Genomic DNA, 20,642 nt, shown 5'->3' with positions numbered 1-20,642 from the left:
TGATGCAATGAGACTAGTGTCCTTATAGGAAGAGGAAATTAGGACACAGACACACAGAGAGAAGGCCATGGGTTGCCACAGGGAGAAGAAGGTGGCCATCTACGAGTTGAGGAGAGAGGTCCTCAGAAGAACCAACTCTGCCGACACCTTAATCTCAGACTTCTAGCCACTGGAAGTGTGCCAAAGTAATTTCTGTTGTTTGAGCCACCCAGTCCGTGATCCTTCGTTGTGGAAGCCCTAGCTGACTAATACATATGCCAAGGGGGAGGAATGGAAGGGGTGTATTCTAGAGACATGTTGGAGTCAGAATCAAGGAGGCTCGGGGAGTGAGGCAAGGGAGGGTAAGGGACAGGGTAAAGCTAAGGATGACTCAGGTTTTTAGCTGAGTCTCCTGGGTGGATGGATGGTGGGGCTGGTAACTGGGAAATGTGGTAGAGCAGGAGAAGGTTGTACTGTCCAGTGATAATTTTTCATGTGTGTATCTTTTTTTTAAGATTTTATTTATTCGAGAGAGAGAGAGAGAGAGAGAGAGGCAGAGACACAGGTAGAGGGAAAAACAAGTTCTCTGCGGGGAGCCCAATGCAGAACTCAGTCCTGGGACTCCAGGATCACAACCTGAGCCAAAGGCAGACGCTCAACCACTGAGCCACCCAGGCGTCCCGTCACGTGTGTATCCTACCCCTCTGCAAGCCTGGAAGTCTCTAGGGTAGGGGACTTCCTAGTGAAGGCCAAGGTACTATGTTGCTTTTAAAATCCGTGCAGGTTAAAGGGGACTCGATTGACTTAATTCAGTTATCACTGGTGTTATTAATTGTTTGATTGACATTGATGGAATCCCATACAGCTGTGGCCAAAAGCCTACAAATTGAAAATAACTGCCCTATGCCACCTTCCCCAGGGAATGCAAGATGTACAGTATTTCGACCCTCAGGTCATTTTGGTGGAGCTCTGTGGCTCAATTACTCCGGCAGTGGTCCCCGGACAAATAAAGCACACTTCTCCGTTGTCTCTTGGAAAGTGGAACAGGCCACAACCTCTGAAGCTCTTTGTTTTCCTCTGAGCCATTCTACTAATGCCCATCAAGTTGAAAAAATGATAAAATGTAATTGCATTTTGAGCATCAAAAAACTAGTAGATAAACATAATAAAGGCAGTGTGGGGCCTTGTCCCTGACAGCACGTGTAAGCAACCCCGAATAAGCGCTCGTTTTAAAGAAACCCTTTTTGAGACGCGGAGCATAGAAGAGCCCGGGGTTTGGTCTCGAGAGTCGCTTGCTTTCATCGCCTCCAATAATTCAGGATTGCGTGGGGGCGGGAGAGATGCGGCGGTTGTTAAAAGCGGAGCCCCAAGAAAATCCGCACGCCTGGGCTGCTGAGAACTTGCTGAGGAGGCAGCGAGACACCCTTAATTGGCTGCATTTCATCGGTGAGGCTGGCAATTTGACGTAGGAGAGGTTTTAAGAAAATTGCTAAACCCTAGGGAATTTTCCCAGAATAAAAGAAAATCATCCTCCCGTTGTTCCCAGCACAGAAGCAAACTCCGCATTTTGTTGCCGTTTCTGGGTTTTCATGAAATGTGTGAAGATTGCAAAGCCCCTCATAGGACAAAAGGACTGAGTCTTCAGCAGTTTCATTAGTTTTGATTTTCCTTCCAGAATTTGCTCTCCTGTTGTCTGCTTCCTCCAGAACCCCGTTTCCTTCCCCGTTAGTAACGAGAAGGAAGCTCAGCGGACAGGTCCTGGGAGCCTGCTTTCCCCTGCCTCCCCCAGGCCACACCAAGATCCACCACCTCCTCTGCAGTGAGTTTCTCGAAACATCTCTCTAGTTTTTAAAAAATTCCCTCTAAAGAAAAGATCTGGAGATGCACCAGGTGCCGCTAAAACATTTATTTATTAAATGCCTCTTCCGCCCCAGGGATCAAAAATCCTGACGCATTTGTTACAGGCTGAACTTTTAATACTTTTCTTCCAAAAGCGTTTTTCTAACTTTGGGTAAAGACTATGAGCACTTCTGAAGAGAAATAGTGCCCGACCGCCCCACGAGAGGATGTTCGGGCAAGGGTTTCCGTCTGGCAGGATGACGTGGCCAATGCTTGAGGCTGGTGGAAGTGTGGCACGGTCTTCACTCTTTCTTCTCCACTTGTTGTGTTAGGCCTCCAAACCCAATACCTGTAGGGCCAAAATTTTTGGCGTAGCAAACTGTGAACGAGAGGGGGGGAAGGGGGAGAGAGAATGGGTTGGTTAGACGGTGATTGCACTTCCTTGCCTCTGGACACCCGTGGGAGGCATCCTTGCGATAAATGTACTCCTAAGTTAACTTTTAAGTATATTGAACTTCATTGACTTGGGATCTGCTGATAAGAATTGTTCATACTTCTGGCCACTTAGCAGTAAGTGTTCACAGGCATTTTCTTGTTTGAGTCAGCATCATCTGGCCCCTGCGTGCCTGCCCAGCCTCGTCCCCTGCTGCCTCTCTGCCTCCTTCCCCGACACTCCGGGCATGTGGAGCTACTCTCAGTCCCTGGAATGAACCACGATGGCCTGGCTTTGGTGCCGTGGCACGCACTGCTCCCCGTTCCCGGAATGTCCCCCACCAAAGCCCGCAGTCACCCTTCCAGACCCAGACAAGGCTTGTCTTCTAAGAAGACTTCCCTAATACCCCAAGTTGGTCACTTGCCCCTTCGTGTGCTAGGGCACTGTGTACTGCGGAGCTTTCCCCCCTTGGCATTAGTTACTTGTCTTCATGTTGATCTCTCTGCTGGCTGCAGCGACAGTTTAGGGGTGTTGGCCCTGTGAATGCTGAGGACCCTGTCTCCTCCACTGTCGGGAGGATGCACCTCCTGTTGGGTCATGTGCTTATTCACATTCTGTCTCACCGTGGGCACAGCTTTGGCGTTTCCCCCTTCCCATCCCTCTTCTCACTCCATACCAACACACACACGTGGAGGCCTGGAGACACCATCATTGCGTGGAAAGGTGGGAGGACCCCAATGAGAAACTATAGGCCCAGGAGATGCTCTCAGGTTGAGGACAGTGATCTTGGCCCTAATGCATCCCTTCCTTTTTGTAACATCAGAAAGGAGCTAAGCTCTACTGCTTCTCCACAAGACAGGGGGTTGTGGAGGCATCTGGGGGTAGAGCTGTGAGGACCAGAAGGAAAACCTGTTACTCAGTTGTGTCCCTGCGATCACTAAGTGATATGTAGCATGAGAGACAGAAATGTCGGGATGGAAGGAGGGAGAGAGGAGGGATGGGAGCAAGGATATAGATATGTCTTGGTAAACCAAAGAGAGGTCGTCCTCCCCCAGTCACCCCTACCACTCAGGCAGACAGAGGGTATTTGGGCTTCCAGAAGGCGACGTGATGCTGTTTATCAAGGCTTGTGACCTCTTCCAGGACTGGTGCAGGACACTGCTTCCTCCTCACCCTCTCTCCGCCCAGGGTGCCCAGCTGCCCTGAGCCACTGAGCATCTGCAAGCATCCAGTCCCCCCACCCCACATGCTCCAACAGAGAGGGCCAGAGCTGGGTTGGGGAGAATTCTTTCCCTTTGGCAGTTTTTCTTTCCATCCTGAGAGCCCGAACTGTGCTCAGGCCGGGCAGTCATGCCTCCTGGCAAACACAAGCCTCTTGGCTGGACACAGCTTACCCTCCAAGGCTCCTCCTGGGGAAGACCTCTCAAGAGGGTCCCCAGAACCACTCACCTTTGCAGTAAAGTTCCCCATCTTTGTCAGTGACGTTCGTGGACTCTAGACTCTTCCCGCAGATGGCGCAGCGGAAACAGGTCTTGTGCCAAGGCTGGGGGGCGCAGGAGAGCAGGAGAGTTACCTTAGGGCCGCCGGCAGCATAGTCTGTTTCCATGTTAAATCTCACCAGCCGCGTATACAGGAGTGCCAGTGTCTTACCCATGCACATATCTAATTGACCCCAGAGTAAGTTTTCCAGGGGTTTGGAGAAAATGAGATGCTACGGATTCGGCCCCCAATTCTCAGAACCCCTAAAAATGAATTTATCAAAGTAATCACCAAATGTATTCCTTCAGAATGGACTAGATAGAAAAGGGCTTCCCCCTTCTAGAAGATCAAGGAATAAATAGAAAGGAACTCAGATGCGGGGCAGTGAATACATTCATTTACATTGGATATAAAGTTAAGAGAAGAAGTAAAGAAAGAGGGCGATTAGCCAGGTAATTCAGCTTTGCTTGAACTGTGTGTCCTTCTCACAGAGGAGAGTTGTGAGGCTTGGGTCATCAGAAGATGGCCTCTTCTGCGCACCTGCAGGTCCACCAGGCAGGCCTAGGGGTTCTCATCCACCTTCAAGTAGCTGGTCTCGGGTGGCGGCCGCCGTCATATTGGAAGTCCGACACTCTCCATGACCCTTATTTCCACCCGCCCCCACTCCACTGGGGCATAATCAGGTTTTTCTTTTCCTTCGTTGGGCCCAAACCCTTTGGTGAGTACCCTGGAACCAGAGCTTGTAGAGCAAGTGTGCCGTGCTGTCTCCGGCACTGGATGACTCCCCCCGATTGCCAAGCCTTGTGAGCAAGGATGCTTCTCCCTGCTGTGAGGTGTCTGCTCTGTCCATCAGTGGTGATGCCAGCTACAGATCGAGCTATGCAGTGGTGATGGGCTCACAGGGCTGATACCTTTCTGGAAGGATTATGGACCTTTGTATCTCCAGAGCTCCCAGCTGGGTACCTTCCCCCTAGCGGACTAAGACTTGTTGCATCGAATTGTACCAGTTCTAGTTTCCAAGGGCTCTGCAGAGTGACAGTCACAGCCCAGGAAAGTGGACGAGGATGGGTGGCTCTAATGTGGCTCCTGGGAGCAAAGGAGAATCAAGGGCCTGGCTCCCACCTGCCCACACTTCCTCATTTCCTCTCTCATTCCTCCCGACTGATCCTGTGCAGATGAGCAAGTCCCATCTGGCCCGCACAGCAGTCCTTACCTTACCGCCTCCCATCACCTTCTCGGCGGCATAGACTGACTTTCCGCATCGGGGGCACTTCTCCGACTCTCCAAACTTCGCAGTGAACTTGGAAGGGTTGCTGGTGGTGGCTGAGCGTGCAGGCTTTGGGGACCTGGTGGGAACAGACCAATGAATGAAACCTACAGACCTTGCTGGCAAAGAGTACTTAGCTGTGTGACCTGGAGCGAGTTACTTAACTTCTCTGTGCTTCAGACTCCTCATCTGGAAAATGGGGCTAATCATGGTGCCTTCCTCAACAGGGTTGATGAGGGGACGTGAGTAAAGCACTTAGAAGTCTGACCGTCACCTGGCACGTAGTAAGGGTTGGCAAACCTATCCCTAATTGGCTTAAACCTTTCCTTTCTGTCCTAAAGCATTCAGCAAGTGTTCCGTGTGTGTTAGCTTGTGTTGTTGTCGTGTTATTATTGCTGCTGGTGTTTAGATTTTTCTGTACCATCTTGAAGCTCACTGGTCTGCTTCATGGGGTGAGTTGTGAAGATATAGTGCAAGATGGGATCTTGATGGTAAAAAAGCCACAGTCCAATAAACTGATGCATTCCTTGTCACAGTTCAGGTTGTCATCCTGCACGGAGAGGTCACCTGTCCCCCTGTGAGCTACGTCCACGATAGAGGTCAGGAAAGCACCCCATTACCTCCATACCTTTTGGTGTTTCCGTGCATGCTTATCACTGGCATCACATCATCACCTCTAAGATAGGCAGGGCTGGGTGGAGGGGAGCAAGGGTTGAGGGGTAACTGCCCAAGGTCGGGCAACTGCCCAAGGTCCTAAGTGGTGGAGCTGGGACGAAACCCAGGTCTGTGGACTCTTGTTCCTCTCTGGGCGGCATCACCAGAAGGCCCTGGGTAATGCGTGGCTCTGGGTAATGCGTGGCTGAGAACACGATTGCTTTCATCCTTCTTCGCTAAACAGTGTCTGGTTGGGATGGAGTAACGAGAAGAATCCAAATGGCTAATCGTACCTCCGTGCACTATTTGCCCAGCGCCGGCCATGGGCCGCTCTCTCTGCAAGGGGCCAGGTGACGCCTCGGCTGGCCTAACTGCGGCTCCCTGGGGGAGGCCTTCCCTGGGCCACCGTGGCAGGTGGCAGCCCCACCGCAGAGCTGAGCCCGGATCCCAGCTGGCCACACAGCAGCTGCGGCCTGTGAGCTCAGGGCCGGCCTGGAGGTCCGCGTGACCACGTCGGCCCGGGAGGTGGCAGGGCCTGGCCCGCTTCCCTCCACAAGGCGGGGCCCGCGGCGTGGCAGGCAGCTCGGGAGTGGCATTGATTGCTTACTCCCGACCCCGGCCTCCCGCAGCCCTGTCCCCGGTGATGGGGACATCCGTCCTCTTACAGCCTGAGGGAGGACTCCTTGCGTGACCAGCCCACAGAGAACGGCCGTCGCTTCCCTGCCACGGTTGCGTGATTTACACAGAAACGCTCAAAGGGGAAGGAAAGGGACTCCGTGCAGTTTAGCAGAGGTCAACAATGGGAAAATCTGTACTTTCTGGGTCTTCTCTTGACATGCAAACCAAGAGCCGTGGCCTGAAAGTAATTGCCCTTTAGAAAGGGGGGTCATTTGAAGAGAGTCTCCCGAGAGATGGCACATTGTTCGACCTTGGTCAGACTGCGCGGCCGCATTGTTGGCAAGGAACAGTGGAGTCCGTTCTCCCACTTCCAGAAAACGTTGCTATGGGGACGGGATGACCTGTCCTGATAGCCGGGGCTCTAGGGGCGGGAGGAGCGGGGAGTGACTCACTGTTGGAACTGGAGGCCCAGATGCTCGCCTGTGTCCGTGCTGAGGCAGCCGGCGCCTTGGCCGTACCCGATCCCCTTGGGGCCGTACCTGCGCCCGTAGCACACCTTACAGTAGATCTCCGACTCGTGCGCGGCAACCGTGGTGCTGTCCAGAGCCTTCCTGCAGGCCACTGCCAAGGAAGGGGGCCGGGGGGTCAGGGGGCTGGGGCCACGGTCCCTCCCCCTTCCCTGCAGCCTTGATGCCACCCATGCTCAGGGCCAGGAGACCCAGGAGGGGCCGTTGGCCAAGAGCACAGGTTCGATTCCTGGCCAGAGCACCCTGAGCCGTGATTCCACGGCACCCCTGATTTCATGGGTGAGGAAACCGGGGAGCAGAAAAGGGACATAATGTGCTCTGTGGAGCCCGGCTAGAAAGAGCGGGAGGCCAGGATGAGAACCGGCTAAGAATATTGGCCCCGAATCCGAACAACCTGCATCCCTGAGCGGCCCCGGTGACATCAGGAGAGTGTGTGTCCGCGCGTGTGGGGCTGTGTAGGGGATAAGGTGCTGGGGCTGGGGATGAGTTTATTTATCCTTAATCATATCAGAATCAGGGCCGAGCAGTTTCTCTACTCACCGTGGCCTCCGAAGAGCACTACGACCCGCAAGAAGACAGTTACCACTGAGGCTACTTTGGTCCAGTTCTGGAAGCGGGAGGTGGTGAAGGGGTGGACCTGTCTCGTTGACCTTAGGCTTATATTGGCTTAAGCCCCCCAGTCACTGTATACTACCCAATAGAAAGTGTCCCCCATTATATCAAGTATATAAGACAAGCCTCCATTTTCCAAAAAGAAGATATAAAGGAAAGGGTTGTTTTTTGTTGTTTGGGTTTTTTTTTTTTAGTAGAATCGTGGACAAGTCACTGACCATCATTCAGTACAATAAACTTTTACAGATGTAAATGAAAGTGTATTTAACACTTATATTATTTAATTTAATAATATAGATCAATAATATATTGATTTGGAGAGTTTCCTTTTTCTAACCTGACACAAATTCAGGAAATGCGTGTATCCAAGTCCTTCATCTGCATCTTCACCGTCAGCATCTCCCTATCACTGGTGTCTTTTTGAGGCAGCGGACTCAGCTGTCCTGCTCCTCACTTCTATCTGTCTCTTTGAGGGTCGGCCCTGTTTGTACCTGAGCAGGAGGCTGTCACCTGGATTTTGTATCTCTACCAGAAGCTCCTGTTAGCATAACATTTGGGCAGCTTTAAAAAATACATAGTGGGGGGGCTCCTGCATGGTTCAGTCGGTTAAACTCCTTGACTATCGATTTCGGCTCAGGTCATGATCTCAGGTGGGATTGAGCCCTGGATTGGGCTCCATGCTTGGCATGCAGTCCGCTTGAGATACTCTCTCTCCCTCTGCCCCTATCCTTGCTCATGTGCTTTCCCTCAAAATAAACAAATAAAATATTTTTTAAAATATGAAGGATTTCCATAACTTAATAATTTGCTAAATTGCTTTTTAGCAGGGATCCTCAAAAGTTGTTTATGGCGGTACTCACTGCTTATAACAGTGAGGTCGTGGCCCCAAAAACGAGTAATGCGCGTGCACTCAGTTTATTTGCTTCCTTTTTTGTTTTTAACCAGTTCAGGTGATCTTTATAAGCAATCTAGCATTGAAGTTGTTGCAGGGTAATATGCCTTCCTGAAATAGTATTTTATCTAAAAACATAAAGTAATTGAATATGATAGTGGGGGGAAGACAAGGTTGTGGATGAGGGGTTGGTGGTTGTGCGGATGGGGAAGGGAGTGTATGGAAATTCATTAAACAATTATGTCAGCATTGTATGTGTTAAAAAAAATTCTCTGTAAAAAAAAAATTCAGAGATTGTCCTCTAGCATGAGATACTTCATAAGGCTTTAAACACAAGCCAAACCCTTTTTGTGAGGAATACTTTTGAGAGAAAAATGCCTTACATTTGAGCATGTAACGTATACACCTATCTCCACCTTTCTTGTTACTTTTGCTTCCAGAAAAACATCTCAAATGTTCATTGATATTCTAGACTCTGGGTTCCTTGAGGGCAACACTTGTATTTTAATATCCTCAGAACATAGCATGGGGCCTGGCCCAGAGTTAGTCCTCTGTAAACGTTTGTTGAATGAAGGAATGAGTAAGTAGTTGAATGCATGCATGCACATGGGAATGATGGATGGTCAGTGACTTGTCCAGGATTCTACAGCAGTAAGTTGCAGAGCCATGACTGGCCTCAGGTCCCCTGACCCCTGCTCCAGTCCATTGCTCTGGGACTGTGCATGCCCTATCCTGCCTGGGCCCTTTCTATAGCCACCCCCTGGCTCCTGACCAGCTTTCATACACAAGCGTGGTAGCAGTGTGCTGGCCACCTCCGTAGTGTATGTGATGTGGATAATTTCTTTATACCGTTCTCTTTTTGGCATTTATTTATTTATTTTAAATTCAAATTCAGTTAATTATCCTATAATATATTATTGGTTTCAGAGGTAGAGGTCAGTGATTCATCAGTCTTATATAACACCCAGTGCTCATTACATAACCTTTCTAAAAATATGCCAAGTAGAAAAGTTAAATTTATATATGTGGCTTACATTATATTTCTTTTGGACAGCACTGGTAAGGAGGATTAAGATTTGTCTACAAGTTTGGGAACACTGGCCAGGGACAAACTAAGGTAGGCTGTGCCTTCCTAAAGCCCATTTAGGACAACTACTGGTTGGCCTGTAGACAGGCAGGTCCTGGGGTGATAAGAAAGAAAAGCATGCTCCTCTCCATGATCCTTCTGTTCCCTGCCACAGAAATGTGTACTGCTCAGATCCTCATCCCACCCACAAGTTCTAAGGAAAATATGAAAGTGTTAAAAGAGATGTACCAGCAAATGCTCATATCCTTTCTACCATGGCTCCGTTGAACAGGGCATCTTCCTGCTACCTGGGGAAAACGAGACACCCCTGACCATGGAGAGCTTCCCTGCCACATCCTGTTCTCAGATATTAAAGTTGATCAGAGGGGGGCACTTGATGGGATGAGCACTGGGTGTTATTCTGTATGTTGGCAAATTGAACACCAATAAAAAATAAATTTATTATTAAAAAATAATAATAAAGTTGATCAGAGGAGAATTAGAGGCCTGATCCAGAACCCCAGTTTTCATCTTGTGACCAGCTGTGTGGTGGCTACTGTCATTTCCAGTTTACAGATGGGATAATGGAGGCTCATGATGGTGAAATCACTTGCCCAAGGTCACACCATTATTACATGGCAGGGTCTAGATTCAAACCTAGTCATTTGTACTTTAATTCCAGTGGTTTTTCCGTTATTCCTCATGCCTAGTCTTTTTAAAGAGCATTAGCTGTTTTGAGACAAAAGCCAGAAGGTTACAGAAGGGACCCTTGAGCAATGCTTCTAGATAATTGTAATAATAATGATGAACCTGATTGGATGTGTATGAGGACTTAAAGTAATTACCCATTGGGGCATCAGGCTAGCTTAGTTGATTAAGTATCCAACCCCTGATTTCGGCTCAGGGCATGATCTCAGGGTTGTAGGATTGAGCCCCACATCAAGCTCCATGCCCAGCTTAGGATTCAGTCTCTCCCTCTGCCTCCCCTTAAAAAAAAATTACCCGTAATTAGAACCCAAGGCTTTAGTAAATTGCCAACCCAGTCACTCAGAGCCATGCTTCCTCCTGCTGTTCGGTGAGAATTCTGTTTACCATGGAAGGTAAGAGATCATGGAAACTCCTGCAGCAGGTAAACCGTTACTATTTCTGGTGGCTTAAGGACAAAGTGCCTCCATGCTTTAACAGATGGAGTCCAATCCTTGAAGTTCTGTTTGAAACTGGGGCGATGCGATGCCTTGTAGCCACTGGGCAAAATCATGAGGGTGGTATGGGGAGCAGGGCTGCCAAATGTCCAGCAAAGCTAGCCCTTAAGCCACATTTACTGGAGCAAAACAGGGAAGGTAAGTGGCCAAAAAAAGAGACTGCTCTCCTAGAACTGGACTGGCCATGGGAAACTCTAGAATGAAGTCATGTTGAAAGGACTGGACTGAGGGTCTGAAGGTACAAGTTCTACTGCTGGCCCTGCTGCAGGTGCTTAGAAATGAGAAATGATTTGTCCAAAGTCATGGGTCAGACAAAGCTAGGCTTCCAGGTGGACCCCAAGGTTTGTATTCCCCCCCAGTTTCAATGTTTGTGCATCTATGTCCAGCAAGTGGTGGTAAAGATTCCCTTCATCAGGCTACTGGTGCCCAGGCCCCAAACTCTTCCCTTTTCAGCTGTTACAGAATTGGCATCCATTGCCCCTCGCCTGACACAGGTTCTTTTGAAAAGACCAGTCTCAGCTGGCTTCGGTAACATTGGCCAGTGGGAACACCATAGAGCCAAATCCATCCTGGCTCCAGATAAGCGATGGCTTCCTTTCTCTGCCAAGTCACGCTTTGTAAATGTTGCCACTGGGTCAAGGTTTTCACCACGATGGCAGCCGCAGGTCAGCTTGTTGTGACTTTGAGTGGCGGGGAAATGGCCTTTGAGCTGAGCATGTGGTTGGCTAGAGGGTTACTCAGGAGAATACCATCCTTTCATGTGGGACCCCGAAGTGTTATTTCTAGTTTTTTTTAAAGTAGGCCCCAAGCCCCAAGCCCAATGTGGGGCTTGAACTCATGATCCTGAAATCAAGACCTGAGCTGAGATCAAGAGTCAGATGCTTAACTGACTGAGCCACCCAGGCACCCCCAAAGTGCTATTTCTAAGTTCCCAGGTGATGCTGGTGCTGCTGGTCCCAGGACCAGACCCCGAGGACCACCGATATACAGTATCTGCAGCTAAATGTGAACTTGAAAATGCCCCCTGGATGCTGCGGGGCTCTCATGGTGTTCACCCAACTCACTGCAGTGGAAGCAGGTCTTGTGGAAACTCCTTCCATTGCACTGGATTTCTTCTGCGTGGTAGACTGTCTTTTCACAGGCGCCACATTTCGCTCCTCCGCCCCAGTTTGGCATCTTGAAGACCTTCTGACCAAGGTCAAGTCTAACAGGATATAAAACAAATACCCTAAATGTAGGCAACTTCAGGAGTGAACCAATGCCTAGTAATACTGTGGTCTTAAGACCGGAATCCAGGGGCAGCCCGGGTGGTTCAGCGGTTTAGCACCACTTTCAGCCCAGGGAGTGATCCTGGAGACCCCGGTTCGAGTCCTGCATGGGGCTCTCTGCATGAAGCCTGTGTCTCCTCCCTCTGCCTGTGTCTCTGTCTCTCTCTTTCTTTCTGTGTCTCTCATGAATAAATTAAAAAAAAAAACACACCAGGATCCAGTGCCAGTGCATTTGATAGTTCATTCATTCATTCATTCATTCATCCATTCATTCAGCAAATAGTTACTGCAAGCACCATCATTGAATAGGCTCGCACACTCAGATGGCTCTGAGCAAGTCACTTCACAATGTAGGACTCAGTTTCCTCTTCTGTTAAATTTCAGTAACACCTGTCCCTGTGTACCTCACAAAGTTCTCGGAAGGAAGAGATGAGCTAATTTTCCGTATATAAAATTATATGCAAATATTAAATATAATTTTTTGTATCTAAGGTTTTAAACATTCCATCAGAAGTGGAAATAATCTGTGAAAACGGCATATCTTTTTATCTAGCTCAGTGCTTCTCAAATCACATCAGTTCTTGCTGCTATGCAGATGCTGGTTTGGTAGATGTGGAAGAGACAGGAAATTCTGCATTTCTAACAGTTTCCGGGCAATGCTGAAGCTACTAGTTGGGGACCACCCTTTGGGTCGCGAAACCTTAGTCAATCTTGCTGATAAAAATCTATGATATATAAAATCTCCTATTCAGATTTATTCCTCCAATTCCTTAGACCCAAGCAATAAGCTATCATGGACCTACAGTAGCTGAGTAGTCTGGAAACCTGCCTTCTGCCTTCAGGGCTACCGCCCCTTGCCGTGCGCAGTGAGATGAGCTGCAGGGCTTCTCCTACGTCTCTCTTCCCGCCTGTACTATGAAGAGAGTCATTCTTTCCCTTGCCGCCCCACAGTGTTGTATAGAGGACTAACTGACACGACGTGCAGGAAGGTACTTGGCGGAGTGCACAGTGCCAGGTGTGATCACAGGAGCCAGGTGATGAGGCTGCGTGCCCTCCCACACCCTTCCAGGACATTCCACTGCAAACAGCGGCTGATAGTCACAGCGCCACGCCATTGCCATCGTTGTCTCCTCACCAGAACATTTGTGAAAGAGATACCAGACAAGCAGGGCCATCAAAAAACAACTTTCCCTTTCTTTCTGCGTCTGTGCGTATGAATCCAGTTGTCCGTTTTCCCAGAGCAGAACTAAAATCAGCCATCGATACTCCGTGAAATTCCTGAAATCCTGCCCGCCCCAGAGGGCCAAATTTTCTCTGAGATCCTTTGGTTTCTAAGAAGCCTGGTATGTCATCTTGTCATTGACACCAACCACTGTCAGGCCATTCCAAGTGGCTGCTTCTGACCTTCTCTTTCCCTTCTGGGAAGCCAGTCACCTTCTTATAATAGTTGGCGATTAACATTAAGCCCTTCTGGGTCAACTGGTCTGGATTGTGCTTCCAGCCTCATAACAAAGACAGGTTTTGCTAAGAAACAGAAGGTAAATAGCAAACAGACCACTGAACCTGATACCAAGACCAAAGGGAACATCCCTACCTAAATGTTCCTGTGAAGAGCTTTCCCCTTTACAAAAACAGTGTGAGATTAGCCAGGAACATCTTATCCTTCCTCTCAAAGAAGCAGGCTCTTCTTTTTCAATAAAATTTTAGAAAATACAATTTTAACTTTTTTTATAAAGGAAACATTTAGTCCTTCTATTTCTATGGTTCAGGTTGTTTAGTATAGAGGGAAATATAGTGGATTTTGAAATGAAAGCCTTGGGAACAAGGCTACATCATTCATTTACCATACATTTACTACCTACCTATCATGTGTCAGTCACTGTACTAAGGACTTGGTGACAGATCAAGGGGAGGAAAACTTATAACAATAAGTAATTTATGTGACCTAGAATGAGAAGTCCACATTCTAATGAGGAAGAGGCAGGAACCAGAATACTCTGTAGCAAAGACCAGCTTTATGAGTATCATGGAAACTCAAAGGAGAGTATGGCTACCCACATTTAGACTGGAGGTGAAAGCAGTGAGCTGTTGCAGGGTTACAGATGTCACATCCAAATAGGGTTTTTGCATGGTGAATAGGAGTATACCAGAGAGATAAACAGGGGAAGGACATTCCAGGCAGAGAAAAGATCATACAGAAAGGAATATCTTACTATCTCCTAACAGAGCCCAAATTGTTTATTTTTGATTCCATTAAAATTTTTAGGTCTCTACAGTTGGAACAGATTTTCAAGATTGACCAACCCCCTCATTTATGAACAATTAAGGCAAAAGAAGTAAACATTTGGGAGTATTTTCTTAGCTAATTTTCTTTTTCTAAGATTCACCCTTCTTTGATTAAAGATGATACATTCTCTGGAAAAGGGTAGAATCACATTATTTTGTTCATGTTCGTTTGGATCCTGGATTTTAATATAATATAAAATAGATGAGAAATGTAATATATACCTGGGAATAAGACAGTGACACTTGTGAAATTAATGAGATGGAAATTTTCAATGAAAACAAGCCTAGGTCAAATTTCTTATCTCAAGTCTTTGGCGGAGACCTCATTGGCATGTCCTGCAAGTTAATGGTAGATAGAGACGGCCCTGGGGAGGATTGTGTGTGTGTGTGTGTGTGTGTGTGTGTGTGTGCATTCAGCAATTGCCTACACATGATACTTTTCAAAGTGAGGATAAGATTACAGATAACACCTTCTTCACAAAGTAATGGATCCTAGCACAGGTTATTTTTTAAGTGATCATAAAATATCCGACATACATATATTAGGCCTGGAAACCCAGAATAGAAATCCATAAGCATTTTATCAAACAGGTGCTGAGTCCCATTTTTAAAGTTGGAGATGTAGCTGCGGAGGCTAAACACAGAAGGCATCTCTGATTTCTTCTTCCAATGCTCAAAGCCCAAAAGGCAGAGGGTGATCTAAAGCATCCTGAATTGGAAGACACGGGTTCTTATCTTGTCCTTGTGACCTTGCCCTTCGGGTGAAATATGACGGAATGTAAAGCAGTATTGAGGAGCTAGTCAAAGGCAAGTCATCGTTCGTTACCCACTTTCCTTCAGGTTATTCAAGTAGCACCAATCTGCCAATTAAGTCACTGTGATTTGAAAGCGCATTTAAGTCCTGGCTCGCGTACATAACCTCTTCAGCCTCCCGCATTGCTTTGGAATTCCTGGCCCAGAATGGGAGTTTATGCTGGCGAGATACCAGCGGATGGGCCATTTGTTTATCGGCGTTGCCTGGCACAGGCAAAGGTCATTGAAGGTAGGATGCCAAATATAGGCTTGCCCGTCACTCAGCCCCATCTGCCACCTGGTCACAATCTCCATCACATCACCTGGCATTACTCCCTGGGGCCGGTCCCGGAGATGGCCGTGTTGTCACTGATGAAGTTGAGGCTCAGGACTGAAACGGAGGACAGTTTGGGGTTCCTGAAGATGAGCTAGATTGCAAGCTCCGCAACATCAGCTGGGAGGAGAGTGGACCCCACACTTCTGGATACCCAGATCCCAAAGAGAGATGGTCTGTATCAATTTTCTTCACGAGTAATGCTGTAGAAACGATTATATTGGGGATGTGCCATAGTGAGCACTGGGGAAAGCTCTGGATCAGATGCAGGAGGCCCGAGTTCTAGTTCCGTCTCGCCTCCTCAGAGCTGTGTGATCTGGGAAAACCGGCAAAGCTCTCTGAACTTCAGGAAACAGTCTCTAAAATGGGCTTAAGAGTCTCATCTGTTCCACTACAGCTGGGAGGCTTGTAACACTTCAAGTACATCAAATCACTTTGTAAACGGTTGAGTATTATAAAATGTGAGAGCTAATCAGATCTGCAATAACCATGAACTGTCACATATCGATCTGAACTTTTAAAAGAATAACCGTGCTGTGCATCTTGCCACCATCTTCCTATGCCAGCACTCACTGTTTTTTTTTGTTGCTTATCAACTGTGGAGCTGAGAGGTGACACCTTAGGGCAAAAGTGGGTGGGGGGAGATAAAATGGGCACTTAGTGACTCAGTTTCTTCTTTGTAGGGCTCATTAAAGAATGTGGCCTTGACCTTAGGTCGTCAAGACGTTGTGCAGAGACTATTAGTGACAATGCCATTTTCAACTCAGTGTTGGTTCGTGTGGTCATCCTATTAGATGCCTGCTTCTACACAGCGAGTTGAATTGTCTACACTGGCCAAGGCCAAGATTTTGTATCATAACAGCATATATCTGGAATGCAAGGTATAGTCATTACCAATCTAATAATGTTATTATCGGAGCTGAAGCATGTGGAGTCCCTCGGGCCAGGCACTGAGCTTTATCTCATTCCATCTTCACAGACCTTGAGGGTAGGCACTATCACAAACATTGCCTTTTGTTAACTTTTGGGGAAATGGAGTCTTGGGGAAATTATGTTGCCCACGCTCACGTGGCTAGATTGGATTTTAGGTCTTTGACTCCAAAGCTGTGTTCTTATATTAAGATTAGGTACTATTTATCTATTTATGGTTTACTATGTGTTAGTTGCTTTGTACGTACCATCTGTAATACAACAGCCCCACAGAGCAAAGCTTGTCATCTCCATTTTGCAGATGAGAAAACTGAGACTCAGAGGACTTGAGCGACTTGCCTGAGATCACACAGCTAGTAAGTGGCAGAGCCGCAATTCAGACCCAAGTGAAGCTGGGTCTGTATTCCACGTCCCCATTTATAACATGCCAGGGAGGGGAGGAGAGTCAGCACCTCCATTAGCCAAACTTCCTAGTTGATGAGAACTGGGATCTGACTGACCCCGTTGTCTCTCCATGGGACAGAGAGTACTCATGGGCGGGAGTATCAGGGAGCCTGAATTTAATTCAGTAAAATAAGAGCCTCTGTAAGAATCATTGCCATTTAGACACGCAAAGAGCTCCTTTGAGGCTGGAGAGTTCCCTTTCACTCTTGACTTGAGCTCAGCTGGGGATGGTTGTCCATGTGACTGCAACGTTGTGAAGGCCCTTCAAGGATCCTTTGAGCCCGGAGACAGATGTCGGTGTCTGAACAGTGACTGGAGCCTCACCTTGCAGAAATGCTTTCCGGGGGCAATCCCCTCTCAAGCACTGCCTTTTCTCTACTCTCTTAATCCAGGTAGAAGAGATAGTGTGGGATCCTGGAACAGTGCGGGCTATGGAAAGAACCAGGCCAGGCTCTTTTGGACCTTGGGCAAAATGCTCAAAATGTCTGAGCCCCGCGTCCTGTCCTCATGCACAGGAGGACAGATGAGAAGGCCTGCCTTCAAAGGTTGTTTCCAGGTTAGATAAGATAATCATAATAGCTAAGGCACTGTATACACAAATGCATAATACATGGCAGGGTGTCTAATAATCTTGTTGCTTTCCTTATTACTATTATTATTTTACCTTCAGCTTTTAAATCCATTTTCTTAAAACAAGCAAAGCTTTCCTTGCTTCTTCTCTGTGGCCCTCCTGGCTCAGACGGTGAACCAACTCTGTTTCTCAGTCTTTGGCGTGTGCTGCACGGAGGAGCAGAGGCAGCAGGGAGCCAGGCCAGGGAGAGAGCTCCCCCGGGGGTGGGGGCCAGAGGTGACATGTCAGGCAAAGTCCTAAGCCTGTGCCCCAGGACAGCTGCTTCCTCGCTTTGGCAGCCCTGGTGCCTAACACCCGCTGACCTCGCTGGCGATGGGGACGGAGGAGGGAAGCAGCAAACCTGAGCAGAGTCCTCATGGCCCAGGGGGACCATGTCCTTCAGCTCCTCCATGTAGGATACTCAAGGTCAGTCAGTGGCTTTGCCCTAAACTTCTGAACAGATGTGTGAAGTCCCCTATCTATCTGGAGGCCCTTTCCCAAAGTCCGGGAAGCCTAGGCTGCTTATTCCCAGCACAGTACTAAGCCCGAGTATTGACCCCATCCCCCTTTAAGACTCAGGGTAGAGACACCTGCCCATTGCACTATAGCTGTGATACACGGATTAAATCACACCATTTCTGAAATTATCTCTACAGTGTGGCCGAGTTTTACTTGGTTCTCTTTTGGCCCTTGCAACGTGTTTCTGAAGACCATGTTGCACCCCGATTTATCACCTGGCTCTACCATGTGACCCTGGGTAATTCCTTTGCTTCCTTGGACTTTTGCTTCTTCCTCTGAAGAGTGACCTCACAGGACTTTTTGTGGCAGTCAAATAAGTGACTACTGCTCCGCGCCTGCAAGGGCAGTAAACAACCCACAAACCACGCTCAATCCTTTCCCACGACGAGGTGCACGCTGAGGCTCAGAAAAGGCTTCACAGCCGGTGGCCCTCGTGACCGTCCCTGCTCCCCTCCTGCTTTGCCTTCGCTGTGACGAATAACTACAGCTTTTCACCCCTGAAGCCATCACATTTCTCTTCAGGCCTGAGGCCCAACCCTGGCTCCCGTGTTCCCAGACGTCTGAGCAGCAGGCCTATCACTGGAAGTCGGCCAGCCGCGGGAGTTGTGTTTCCTCGGTGTTGGATTCCCTGTCTCGGTCTTTCCTCCTGTGAAGCAACTTAATCACCTTCTAACTCCTGGGCACCTTGTTATCCACTCTGACCTCTGGGCTTCCTTCATCACACTGGTACTTAGCAGGAAACCCTCCCGCCGGCCGCAGGGCCGGGCCCCGGGGGTCTTTTCTGGAAGGCCCCCCACACTGGTACACTTTTAGGTGGCTTCACAGAGTACTTCCTATATTTTATCTCATCTGATGCTAACAGATCCCTTTGGGACGGGGGCCTTAGCCTCATTTCATTGTTCAGAGAATGGAAGCTCAGAGAAGTTCAGCGACGTCCAAAGTGGGGTTTTGAACCTTCTCAATGACAGATGCCTTTCCTTGTATTTCCTTCTTCAGATCCCCAGGATTTCTGAGTGTGTGTTCTTTCAAGATTCTGTCTCCACCTCTTTCAAGAGGATTTTGGCTATTTGCTGGCTGAGTGATCCTGCTCGCTCTTGCCTTCTCTTGCTCCCTATCTCTGCCTCCTTGTCTGTCTCCCCTTCCCCTGCACCCCCGGCCCCCCACTCCCTGCCAATACTTGGGCTCATTCTAATGATTGACTTGTTCAGAAAGGAACGGAAGCTGGAACCAAAGCTGGTAGAAGGAATCCTTTACATTCTCTGGGTAGTAAAGCAATTTTATGTACTTTGTAATGAGTTGGATGTAAGCAGCATTGAGATTTAGGTCCCAAAAGTAACTGAGGACACGGGATCTCCCTGTTTCCCCCTTCCCTGCATTAGTGCTGCCTCGCCCCCCATCCCACCGCAGCCCCAGCACAGACGATGGTCAACACACGCTCACTCAGTTGCGCTGAATTGTGCTGCAGAGAGGCAGAGTTCCTCAGGCCTGTCACCCAGCTGCTCCTCCTCGGGGATGTCACCGGCCCAGGGACGGCAACAGAAATTAGAGGTGGCGGCTCTGATCTTGGGGCGGCATCTCCACTCAGACCAGTGCTTAAAACCACTTCTCATTCTCCATCACACTCATGCCTGTCATTCAAATGCTGGGCTAAAACTCAGAGGAAACTCTGGAAATCACCCCTCACCCTCCGCGGAGAATTTTCCTCCCCTTGAGGAGAGCTTTTAATGGATTTTTCAGTGTCACTGTGTCTTTTTTGGGTCCCTTTTTGAGGGTTTTGATCAATTTTAAATTATTAGAAGCAAGCCTGTTGCTGAACATTCTTGGGATATGAAATCTATTTTATTTTATTTTTATTTATTTATTTTTTTTGAAATCTATTTTAAACCAGCAAATTGCACTGAGCATTTCCCACGTGCGAGACCGTGTGGCGAACTACAGAAATCTCCGTCCTTCACCCACACCTTTTGGAGAGCACAGTTCCTTGTGCTTTGAGCATGGGAAAGCTGGCTTCAGCTGTAGCGTATCTCTAACAACCTCTTTGTAACTGTGCCGTACTTTATAGTTTGGAAAAAAATATATATCCCGGCTTCCATCCTGAGCCTCCCAGAGGAGACCCGAGGGCAGGAAGTTTGCCGAAGTCACACATCCAGTCATTATGTGGTGGCTCTAGGACTGGTGTCACGTCTTTGGGAAACACTCCAACATGGGAATAGTCTTAGGTCCAACATAATCCCTTAGTCGTTTCTCTGTGAGGTTCCCTCAAACCCACAAATGCGAATCCCACCCTTAAGAGTTTTTTAAGCAACTAGGTCCACACCAGAATCGCACACAACTGGAGCCTCTTCACACAGAACCAGAGTGGCCACTGGCACCTGGGACATGACGCACACCCTTCCTCAATGGGACCCTTCAGAGTCCCAACTGGCCACCGAGCCAGCCCACCTCCCACGCCTACCCCGGCCCCCCCACCCCAATGTCTGCTTCGCTCCACGTACCTGCCTGTGTGGTCTCTGTCGGCTCAACTGAGTACGGGGGCTCTCATCCTCTTTAAATACATGGAGGCCGTCCCCAGCACTGGCCTGTGGAGGGCAGGGCGGGAGGGAGGCCGAGGGGAGAGGGTGAATGAGACATGAGTAACACAACTGCTATCAGAGGCTGAAAATAGCCTGTGACCAAAGCCCTGAGTTTTGTTCCCCCCTACGCCAGCTGTGAGGCCCTGAGAGAACGATATTGCTTGGGTTCTGTTTTAATTGCCAATTGCCCATGGCCTTGGGGATCGATTGGTGGAGCATGAACTTCTGATCAAGTGGTTGAAACACCAACAAGAGTGAAGAGGGATTTTTACATCTAAAATCATTTTTCCAGGCTCCTACTCCCCTGACCTTCCTGGA

At 48.5% G+C, this 20,642-nt stretch overlaps 2 protein-coding genes and 1 long non-coding RNA gene across 3 annotated transcripts in view; 2 read left to right on the top strand and 1 right to left on the bottom strand.

Moving 5' to 3' along the window:
* ZDHHC13 (zDHHC palmitoyltransferase 13) overlaps positions 1-20,642 on the top strand; it is a 100,895-nt gene that overhangs the window by 55,123 nt on the left and 25,130 nt on the right. The window lies entirely within an intron of this gene.
* Positions 1,871-20,405, bottom strand: CSRP3 (cysteine and glycine rich protein 3). Its single transcript, XM_072793802.1, has 6 exons — positions 20,247-20,405; positions 11,633-11,772; positions 6,722-6,890; positions 4,944-5,076; positions 3,701-3,794; positions 1,871-2,197 (listed from the first exon to the last, which is right to left on the bottom strand). The coding sequence occupies exons 2-6, from the start codon at positions 11,742-11,744 to the stop codon at positions 2,121-2,123; spliced, it is 585 nt and encodes a 194-aa protein (XP_072649903.1). The 5' UTR covers positions 11,745-11,772; positions 20,247-20,405; the 3' UTR covers positions 1,871-2,120.
* Positions 6,922-16,120, top strand: LOC140614682 (uncharacterized). Its single transcript, XR_012015478.1, has 2 exons — positions 6,922-15,422; positions 15,932-16,120. It is a non-coding gene; the product is annotated as an uncharacterized lncRNA (long non-coding RNA).

The sequence above is a fragment of the Canis lupus genome, chromosome 23 (assembly GCF_048164855.1).
Source record: "Canis lupus baileyi chromosome 23, mCanLup2.hap1, whole genome shotgun sequence".
Taxonomy (NCBI): domain Eukaryota; kingdom Metazoa; phylum Chordata; class Mammalia; order Carnivora; family Canidae; genus Canis; species Canis lupus.
Note: the sequence above shows the minus strand (reverse complement) of the source record. Positions and strands in the feature narration are given on the sequence as shown.